The 10663-nt window shown below is 37.7% G+C and overlaps 2 protein-coding genes across 2 annotated transcripts; one reads left to right on the top strand and one right to left on the bottom strand.

Annotated features, from left to right (window-relative positions):
- Nucleotide 1: 1 nt before the first annotated feature.
- On the bottom strand, nt 2-2865 carry LOC110842801 (signal recognition particle 54 kDa protein). The gene is made up of 10 exons (XM_022088611.2): nt 2442-2865; nt 2280-2364; nt 1969-2198; nt 1737-1887; nt 1612-1642; nt 1380-1497; nt 1011-1272; nt 820-928; nt 449-715; nt 2-370 (listed from the first exon to the last, which is right to left on the bottom strand). The coding sequence occupies exons 1-10, from the start codon at nt 2609-2611 to the stop codon at nt 246-248; spliced, it is 1548 nt and encodes a 515-aa protein (XP_021944303.1). The 5' UTR covers nt 2612-2865; the 3' UTR covers nt 2-245.
- Nucleotides 2866-2988: 123 nt separating this feature from the next.
- Nucleotides 2989-10542, top strand: LOC110842799 (ATP-dependent RNA helicase TDRD9). Its single transcript, XM_022088607.2, has 26 exons — nt 2989-3226; nt 3438-3870; nt 3948-4139; nt 4246-4300; nt 4390-4556; nt 4671-5039; nt 5110-5250; nt 5344-5507; nt 5572-5741; nt 5830-5993; nt 6068-6238; nt 6304-6466; nt 6531-6658; nt 6746-6840; nt 6923-7028; nt 7091-7245; nt 7329-7514; nt 7579-7717; nt 7811-8026; nt 8119-8223; nt 8337-8459; nt 8543-8668; nt 8791-9091; nt 9188-9230; nt 9296-9616; nt 9757-10542. The coding sequence occupies exons 1-26, from the start codon at nt 3216-3218 to the stop codon at nt 9986-9988; spliced, it is 4476 nt and encodes a 1491-aa protein (XP_021944299.1). The 5' UTR covers nt 2989-3215; the 3' UTR covers nt 9989-10542.
- Nucleotides 10543-10663: the final 121 nt, after the last annotated feature.

Genomic DNA, 10663 nt, shown 5'->3' with positions numbered 1-10663 from the left:
ATAGCAGTCAAATCAGTATTATTCATGTTCACACAAACACATGTACATCTGTCATGCACACTATATATTTTCTCTGTGTAGAAAAAGAAACTTTTTCACTCTTATCACGTTCTTGTACACAAAATTGTAAGATTACATATATTAGTTATAGTTTTATTTATGAGTTTTAGAGGAATTGGCAATGCATATAAAATCAGGGTTGTAATTATATAATAATTATTTGTATAATTATGACTACTCTATTGCTACCGTCTACCTCCACCACTTCCGCTTGGAGCACTTCCGCCTGCACCTCCACCAAACATATTTCCCAATCCTCCGGCACCTTGCTGAAGTTGTCGCATTATATTTTGAAGGCCGCCCATTCCACCTAGAAGAAAAAATAAACAAGCAAATATAATCAATAATTTTCAAAAAACACACCAAAGTGCAACATTTTCGTATTTACCCATTTGTTGAAACACTCGAGGGTCCATCATTTTTGCCATTTGTTGATTGAGTTTTGCCATTTGATTTGGATTAACATTCTTGCCCATGTCCCCACCCTTGAACAGTCCTTTGATGCCTCCCATTTTCTTCACCACTGCAGCAAACTTTGTGTATTGAGTAAGCAGTTCTCGGACCTCTCTTTCAGTCACACCAGCACCACAGGAAACGCGGATAATTCGGCCGGGTTGTTTTGTAAATAGTTTGGCTCCATCTCGGTTGTCCAACTCTGTTCAGTTTTAATGTAAGAAATAAAAACAAATCAAAATACACGAGCTTTGAATTTAACTTTCTCGGGCTGCTACTACTTTCTTAATATCACGAGAACAATACCTCCGTCATTCATGCTGTCCATCATTGTCATTAATCGTTTTAATCTGGCCATCGACTCCTTTTCACTGCCCTTGGCCAAAAAATCCTGACTGAATCCTGGAATCATCCCCTAAAGACAGAGTAGACCAGAAAAATAGCACATTGCATATACTTCATCAATTAGTTTGTAAGCTAATATATCATTTACTCACCATAATTTGAGAAAACGGACCCATTTTCATAATGTTTTGGAACTGTTCGTACATGTCGCGCAGCGTGAAATGACCGTGCTTTAGTTTTTCTATCAATTCCTCGTTATCCTCCAAGCCCAAATCATTTACTTTTTCAATCAGGCCTTCGATATCTCCCATTCCTAACAGCTTACTGATGAACGGCTTGGTTTTGAATGGCTCCAAGTCATCAATGTGTTCTCCAGTACCGATGAAAATGACCGGACTTTGTGTAGCAGCAACACTATCAAAATAAATCCAAATAATAATTATCAGATTGAAGCAATCAATTGGTAAGCACATTATATATATCTATATATAGATATATTTTAGATCAAGGTTACGACTTACGCACTAAGAGCACCACCACCCTTGGCATGTCCATCCAATTTTGTGATGATAACAGACCCTACATTAACTTTATCCTTGAAGGCTCTGGATTGCCCCTCACATGCTTGACCAATGGTAGCTGGAATCAATGATCAATCATAGATGAAACAATGGATTAAGAAAATAAGAAACCATTGAACACGTAAAAAGATGAACATAAGAAGAACACAAAGGATAAATGAACTGGAAGTACCGTCCATGACGAATATGATGTTATCCGGACTCTGTCGACATAATTAGAAAATAATATGTAGTAAAACATTTAGAGCATACATGTAAGAACCTGATAATTCGTGGGAAATAAGTTAAGTTACGTACAACGGCGTTGGAAACTTGTAACATTTCTTCAAATAAAGAGTCTTGTTGCTTGTGCCTGCCACTCGTGTCCACAATAATGATTTCGAACCCTTCTTTTTTAAACATGGCGACACCTTCTTGAGCAATAATTACGGGATCAATCTCTGTGTAGCTACAAAATGAAAATTTCCAAGTCATGAATGTTCAACAAATGTTTTAACATAAGCGCTGTGTAATAAAACGTGTTTCATACCTTCCATAGAAAGGGATTCTAGCCTTTGTAGCGTTTTGTTTCAACTGGTCATAAGCACCAGCACGGAACGTATCGGCACAAACAAGGCAAGTTTTCCAACCCTTCTTCATATAGTGATACGCCAACTTGGTGCAAGTCGTCGTTTTCCCAGATCCTTGCAGACCCACAAACATAATCACATTGGACTTCCCTTTAACAGGCTGATAGGCTTTCACTCCTGGATCCACCAGCTGCAATGTACAATGCAATGTTGTGAAGTCCTTCCTCAAACGATTCGTAAGTTTTTATTTACTGAATAATAGAGAACGTACCTTAACAAGTTCTTTGAACACTGCACTTTGGATCATACGACGCTTGTTAAGTCCAGCAGCCATTTCATCAAAATCAATAACAGCCCTGCGGCGAGGAAAAAGTTACAAAATATGAAATAATTGAATTAAACAAAAAAGATGTACAACTTTTTCATTCCTTACCTGACATTTTCCCTTAAGCCCTTAACAAGTCTAATGTTGACATCTGCTTCCAATAAGGCTGTAACAATTTCTTTTAGCATTGCATTTAGAACCTCCTCATTAATGACCGTGGCGCTGTTCAACGACCGCAAAGCGGTCGTGATTTTGCGACCCAAATCTGCTAAAACCATTTTTCAGCTTGTTTTCACAAGTCTTCCTTAAAAATAACTGTATCCTTTTTTCTGGCAGCTCTTTTGAGCTTTTCGACACTTTTTCTTCCCCACCCCCTGCTCCCACTCCAGGATGGGTAGCTCACGAGAAGAACGTTTCCAAGAAATGGGTTCAGCAAAGGTCCGTGCTAATTGATCAGTTGATTTAACTTTTGAAATATTTTGAGAAGCAGATGGGCCAAGAAAAGTGACGAGGAGAACCACTTACTTTTTTGTTTCGTAGCTGGCGGCGGAGCACGCAGTGTTGTTTTGTTGCAGGCTGACCAGAGCAGTCAGGCAGCAGCAGAGACGAGCAGCCAGGGATAAAAATTCCTTCTCGCAGTAGAATTCCGCTCAGCTTGACGGAAGGACGGAAGATTTCGGTGCGGGTAGTTTTCCCCCAAAAAAGGAAAACCATTCCACTTATCTTCTTCAATCCTTGACTGGCCAGCACGACTACCTTATCGCCAGCAGCTGAGCTTACCTATTCGGATTGAGTTTTTAGGAAGAAAGAGGACAACGATCGTGGCTAAACAATTATTAGAACGAATCTCCTCGAACGGAATCCTATTCATCGGTTACTTTTATGACAAGTTGGTAAGAAAAATTAGTTTTCTTTTAATTGTCGAGCTTAATGTTCAAGTTCATTATTTAATCATATCGAACGAATACGAATCTAGTATTTTATAGCATATTTGTATTTTATGCTTGATAGTGCAAACACTGCACACTGCTTTAATTTTTGCTTGCCTCATCTAAATATACTACACAACACTATATATATAATCGTATGTTATTTGTATAATAGGAAAGGAGGGGAAGTAAGAAGTATGGCTTCTCGAGGTGGAGGATTAGGAGGTCGTGGTCGAGGCCAGCCGGATAATCTCGGTCAAGGACGAGGATATCGCCCCCCTGGTGGGCGTGGAAGAGGTCGAACTGACAGGATATTTAACGGTCATGACAATAGGAATAACCCTGAATCCTTCTCCAACGGCTACAACACCAGTAATCACCAACAACAGGAAGAGGAGCAACCCCCACTCGCAAACTTTTTCAATTTTGCCTCAAAGCCATTGCCAGTCATCCCTCAGCCTCCTTGCCGCTGGACAACGACCACGCCGAGTTCTGCCGCTTCTACGCTTGTGGATGACAGTAATTGGAACGCCACAAAGTTACCGGAATTCACTAACGATGACAACAAAAACTATGTCGAACGTTATCAACAGGAGGCAGAAGCAAGTGTAAGGGGTCCAGCCTTTTGAAACCAAGATTTCATATATCATAAATCATCATTCACTAATGATATGTTTTTTAATAGTTGGCTAGACTAAAGTTGCACTCTAAATCGAAAGAGGATGAGTATGGAGCGCCATCAATAATTGGCACAATTGCTGGAGATAGAAGATTTGGTGATGATGACTCTGAAGAAGATGGTGTCTATTGGAAGTTCAAGATGGATGATAAATATGTGGACACTTCAGGATTGGTCATCAACCAATATGAAGACAAGGTATTAGTCCATTAGTATCATATAAAATTAAAAATTGTAAAGTTGATTACATAATACACAACTCACAACTGTATACTATAATGTCTTGATACAATATTAAAACCAGATTACATCAATGCTGGAATCTAACCAAGTTCTGATCGTCGAAGGGTTCACAGGATGTGAGTACGAGTACATCACAAAATTTGAACATACCGAGAGGAATATCTTAGGTCGCGGTCGTTACTTTAATTATACACATTTTTTTAAGGTGGAAAGACGACCCAAGTTCCACAGTTTATTCTCAATCACGCATCCAGAACAAAACGTCACACAAGAATTGTAGTTACGCAGCCGAGAAGAATTGCTGCAATTTCTGTTGCTAATCGTGTGTGTGAAGAAAGGGGGTGGACACTCGGGTCTCTCGTTGGTTATCAAGTAATTTTATTTTTAATTTAATTATACTATTATCAGGCCTTGTCCATATGTAATCATAGAGCTATGAAATATGGGTTAAATCTCTAATTTATTCTATTGTAACTTGTCGCGAAGGTTGGGATGGATCGTAAACTCACTGATGATACTCGAATAGTTTACATGACCACCGGTGTGCTCTTGCAACTTTTGATTAACAAAAAGAGGCTAACGGACTACACCCACATTATTATTGACGAGGTGCACGAGCGAGACTTGGATACTGACTTGTTACTTCTCGTGATCAAGAAGATCATCATTGATAGACGAGATTCAAACACCAAGATCATATTAATGTCTGCCACGTTGGATACTGAAAAGTTTCTCAAGTATTATCCAGTATTCGGAGCAGCAGATCGACAAAAAGGCACTTCAGTGGTATCAGTAGACCAACCGTCTGCGTTTGCAGTAAAAGAATTGTATTTGGATCAACTGGCATCACGCCATGTAAGTGTTGGTGCTAATAACTATTGACAAGCAAGGGAAAGTTGTGTCATAATCTGTATTATCTATTAAGGGTTTTGAAGGATTTGAAGTTGATGGTACAGAGGAGCCCAAGGTTTATGCAGAATGCTACGAACTTGCCTGTAGCATAATCAATGGTTTAGATTATCATGAATATGAAGAGGACTGCAAACTCAGGAAAACTCCACTTAATGTGGGTAGCAGACAACCGTATAATATTTTATGTGATACCCTATAGAATAATATCTATTATTATAATGATGAAATATTTGTACTTGTCCAATAGTTCATGACGGAAGCTGAGAAAGGAGTGTTTACAGCGTCCGAGTTTTATGCAAAAATTCATCGTAATGCACCTTCAAGGGGCGCAGTGTTGGTATTTTTGCCTGGATATGTAGAAATTGACACGCTGTACAAACAACTCGTTGAATTGAGTGTTGTGAAAGCCGGGTATGTGATTGCTATACATATATGTCCGAATTTGATTGAATTGGAATTCTGGGTTTTCTCGCAGTAATTTTAACAAGCCAGATGTTGCAAAATGGACAATCTATCCACTTCATTCATCAGTCACTGCTGAAGAACAATACAAGGTATTCAAAAGCGCTCCACCGGGTTTCAGAAAGATAATTTTAGCCACAAACATTGCCGAGAGTTCCATCACTGTTCCTGATATTAAATATGGTATGCAACATAGCCAGTTCCATTACATCATGATTTTATGCGAATATATGTATTACATGACTAACTTTTATTACTGATATTTATATAGTGATTGACTTTTGTTTAACAAAATCACTATCTTGCGACCCTACCACAAATTTCTCCTGTTTGCGATTGGAATGGGCATCAAGAAATCAATGCATTCAACGTCGTGGAAGATGTGGTCGAGTTGCACCAGGAATTTGTTACCGTTTAATTTCGTACCCATTTTATGTGAGTATATTTTTTCTGAGAATTTTGTTAGCAGAATTTCTTATAACATAACGTTACTGCACTTCTTTACATAGAGAGATTTAATGCCTCAAGAAGCCCTTCCCGAAATGGAGAAGGCAAGCTTGGAAACCGTAATTCTGAATGTCAAGCAGTTAGAAATGGGTTGTCCTTTAGAGGTCTTGTCCTATGCAATTGATCCACCGAAACAATCTGGAATAGGCCGAGCAGTTTCCAATCTGAAAGAGGTAAGTATTTATTTTGATCCTTGAATGATTAACTGGAAATTAGTATATTATTATTTTTTGATTAGGTGGGGGCACTGACACTCAATGCTAATGGGAAATATGATGCATATGACGGAGACATGACTTACATGGGCTCCGTGATGGCTCGACTTCCCCTTGACTTTCGTCTTGGAAGGTTAATTGTACTTGGGCATGTTTTGGGATGCCTCGATGATGCAATAATAATCGGTAAGCAGAAATAAGATTAGATTATCATTAGATCCTATACGAATAAGTTGATTTTATTGCACAGCGGCCGGGTTAAATACTAAAAGTCCCTTTAGTCATCCTTACACAAAAAGACTGGATTCGTGGCTATCTAAATTTGGCTGGTGTAATCGGACTTACTCTGACTGTTTCTCTCTGTTGAACGCCTTTTACGTAATTTTCAATTACAATAAACAAAAGCTTTTGCAAATTATTAAACAAAAACTACCAATTAGTATTATTCGTATTCTTCTTTTACAGGCTTGGTTTACAAACCACAGAGATCGCATTTTCCGGGGCGAAAGTGAGGAAAGGAATTGGTCGCGTACATACTATCTTCAGTTAACTGTTCTTCGGTAATAAACCTACTTGGTCATCAATACATTTCAACAAACAATACTATCGGATTTTTTAAATTCGTTTTTGTTTGATACACAGAGAGATTGGAAGAACTGTGGAAGAAATAAAGAAAAGACTTGCAAACATTGGAATTGTATCAGATTCTCGCGCCCTTCCAACTCTTGAACGAGGGTTTATTTTGAAGGTGGTTGAAAAAATAAAAATTGATAAGGAAAATCAACTAACAATTTTGTAAAATACTCGTAGTTGCTGATTGCTGGAGCATTTTACCCAAATTACTTTTTACGACCCCGTCCGGTCGGGAAAGAGTATCAGCGCGATATAGTGAGAGATGTAGGTGGATACAATCCTTTGAACTCTGTCACTTTCTTGGGATTTCCAATCGACCAACCTGGCAAATTGTAAGCAAATCAAAGAATTTTTTATTGATTGATTGTGCAAAAGTTTGATTGGTTTCAAGATTTTAAATTTTTGAAAATTTAAGATATGCCAAACATATTGCGGACAAGATGACTTATACTAACTGCATTCCTCATATTAACTTCAAATCATCTAAAGTCATTGTCACCTTTGACCCACGAGGTGATAAACATGGTTCAATAAGCTCTGGGGTATACAGAGCTATAAAAATTCGCATGTTAAGAGATCGAGTTGTCTTTTGTACTCTACCGTAAGTCTGGCTGGAATTATTAGAAATTTGAAATAAATATTCACATGGGTTGAATTATGAACAGGCGAGAAGATTCAAAAAGAGCTGTGGACAACGCTGCCTGCTATGCAGCAGATCAACATATTCAAGAGGCGCCCAAATTTGATGGTCTACCCAGTATAAAAGAGAATCAATTTATGTGCATGATTTGCCATATCAGCAATGTGAGTATCTTTATTCAATAATACTCTATACTACTATAGCTGTGTTGAGGACCAACAATTTGTAAACAAAGTGTTTTTTATTTGTTTTTGTAGACTGAATCTCCTAATGAATTTTATGTAACACGAAAGAGTGATGAAGCTTGTCTCGCGCAAGTTAACGAAATTTTAAATGGTGATGCGTGTGGATACGCTACGCAATTACGAGTTCTCTCCCCCTCTCATCGCCAGCCTGGAGCTGTTTGCATTATCTTGAAAAGGAAGCGATATATCCGCGGCCGAATTGAGGCGTTAGCCGGGGACCAAGCACTGGTATGCAAGTTATATCGTATTTTGTTAATGATCACACTTGGTATTAAATTTTAGTTAGGATAAGTACAAATAGTGTCACTATGAATATGTAGATATATGGGATTGACGTTGGAATAACTACATGGAGGAATTCCCAGCTCCTGTTTAAAGTAACAGATGAAATGGTTAATCGAGGCTTGCTCAAAATTCCAGCTTTGGTAAGATAATACACTGTCAATTGTGACTGATAAAATGATGATCTTTTGCAACTGATTAATTGCAAAATATATAAATAGCATAATGACTGTTCTACTTTGTTTAAATAATATAGGCTATTCATTGTCGCTTGAGTGAGCTGAGACCGTCTTGCAGACATGGTCACGATTGGGTGCATCCGGCATTTGCTGATTTTTCGGCTTTTGTGGAAAAATCCGGAAATAATTTCGAATTTAAAGTAATAATACAAAACAGTACAACATCTGGGCAATTTATTGCCCATTAAATTTATTTGGTCGTGTTTGTTTGTTTTTTGTGAAGGTGTACTCGGTGGTTGACGGTGTTGTAATAGGGGAACTTTACAGTCCTAAGCTTGATGACACCATCAACAATTTGTTTTTAAGAAAAACATACTTGGAAAAAACATCTGAATGTCAAGATTCTAAGGTAATCCACACACGACTATGAATATTATTCTGAATATTATTAGTAAGATTATTTGGAGTAGAATTCCTGCATCCCAATATTATTCTGTATTATCTTGTTTTAATGCATATGTTCTCTTGCAGGAGAATGCCCAATACCGTCAGTTGTGTCACTCTCTGAGATATGAAGAAGCAATGATTGATTCAATCGATAAGAAGCAGAACTGCTCATGGGAACCGACGCGTTACGTCTTTCCACCAAAATTGAATGCCGAAACAGGAAGCGAAGTTACTTTAAGGGGCCCCACGTCTCCTTTGGAAATGCAGTTCACGTCACTCTGTCGTAGCGCACATATGAAAGTTGTTCAGGTTGAAGGAAGTAGTGTTAACTGTGTAGCTCTGGACACTGATCCATTTAATCCTAGCTCTCGTGTCATGATTGCAGGTAATATTTAAGATCTACAACAGTTTCTTAAGTACAAATTAGTAGGTTGTGTTATGTAGTAGTAGTAATATAGGAAATGTTAATTCTCAATTGCAGCCAGTGTTGGAATAGCCCATCGCTCTGGAAATATTCTCGCAAGGTATGTCACTATTTTCAACATTTTTACTCGCGAGTCCCTAAACGAACGTAAAATTTTGTGTGTAGAGAGACGACAATCATGCCACCAGTTCCTGGTCTTCTTTCTTTATTGACGATGCTATTCGCCCCCAAGATTGAATTCCGTTTAGATCCAGACCAGACTCGCTACACGGGATGTGTTAGTGGTCTCGGAACCGATCCATTGGAGACAAATTCTGTGTATCCTGATCATGACATGGAAGTCATTTTTGACGTGAATATCGACAATGAAGACTTGGACCGTATCAATTCAATTCGAACAATGTGCAACATGATTCTTCGTCAGTACTCTGGGAAGCATCAAAATCTCGAATCTCTCCAAGAAAGAATTCGATCCGAACTGACATTGTGAGTATATTATCAAGTATTAATAATAGTAGAATTATAGGAAGACATGGTTGTTGGTATAAAGCAAGTATTATTATTTGGTTTAACAATTTCAATCGATATTAATGTACATATTTTAATTTAATGATTACTTTAAACAGGTTGTTACAACGTGAGCGAGAACCAATTGAAGAAACATGGCCAGATCTAACCCATGTTTGGAACCGCCTTCCATACGATGCGGAATTGTATAACCCTCCTGTAGAGTATTCTGACATGGTCAACGACGTATTTTCTCTCCATGTCGGCGTCTGTTTAAAATCTCTTGGGGATGGAGAACCAACTCCAGCTCGGAACGTTTTCAAAGCCTCTGCGGTGCCTCCGTATTTTTAGGAAAATCTCAAATTATGGAATTATGCTCCTTTCGTTTAAAGATTTAGTTATTTTATATCATCAATTTGTTGTTTCCAATTAGTTTTATTTTCCTAAACTTCGTATATATGTGTAGATCTACACAACAACTCTATAGGATTCTACAGTTGTATGACAAGTACTGATTAATTATATAACATAACCTGGTGGCTAAACTTGTTTACTTTGCCAAAAACTGAATCCTGTGATTGTCATCATTTTAATTAATTACTGATTTGTTCAGAATTTACCTCATCAGCTATGGAGCAGTGTGGTAGTAACTATTATTGTAATACCTTTAAAAAATGTATAAGAATATAGAATAGTATTTTTTACTGTCAATTATCGTAACTGTAACCAGTACTTACGCTCCTATCAGAATTACCGCAATTCCATTAGAGACTGATAATCAATATCTACTAGTGTGCTACAATTTTGGCAAATGTTAGCCGAAATTTAATATTTTTAAGTCAATTTGTTGTATTGAACACATTACAACTTTAGAAAATTACATACTTTGATATCAGAAAAAAACATCATCTTTTGTTTTTTATTGCCACTTTTTAACATGTCTAAAAGAGTTGCATCCAACCTTTAACAGTTTAATAAGGTGTTGCAACTCATCAAGATGAGCAGCAAAAGATCAAGGTGCATACA

The sequence above is a fragment of the Folsomia candida genome, unplaced genomic scaffold (genome assembly GCF_002217175.1).
Source record: "Folsomia candida strain VU population unplaced genomic scaffold, ASM221717v1 Fcan01_Sc002, whole genome shotgun sequence".
In the NCBI taxonomy this organism is placed as follows: Eukaryota; Metazoa; Arthropoda; class Collembola; order Entomobryomorpha; family Isotomidae; genus Folsomia; species Folsomia candida.
This window is presented reverse-complemented; position numbering and strand designations above follow the sequence as displayed.

Coding starts and splice junctions, on each gene's coding strand:
- LOC110842801 (XM_022088611.2), bottom strand. CDS start 2,611: ATGGTTTTAGCAGATTTGGGTCGCAAAATCACGACCGCTTTGCGGTCG. Junction 2,365..2,441: donor GGCTTAAGGGAAAATGTCAG/GTAAGGAATGAA, acceptor TCCTCGCCGCAG/GGCTGTTATTGATTTTGATG. Junction 1,273..1,379: donor GGTGGTGGTGCTCTTAGTGC/GTAAGTCGTAAC, acceptor TTATTTTGATAG/TGTTGCTGCTACACAAAGTC.
- LOC110842799 (XM_022088607.2), top strand. Junction 5,994..6,067: donor TAATTTCGTACCCATTTTAT/GTGAGTATATTT, acceptor TTCTTTACATAG/AGAGATTTAATGCCTCAAGA. Junction 7,246..7,328: donor ATCGACCAACCTGGCAAATT/GTAAGCAAATCA, acceptor TGAAAATTTAAG/ATATGCCAAACATATTGCGG.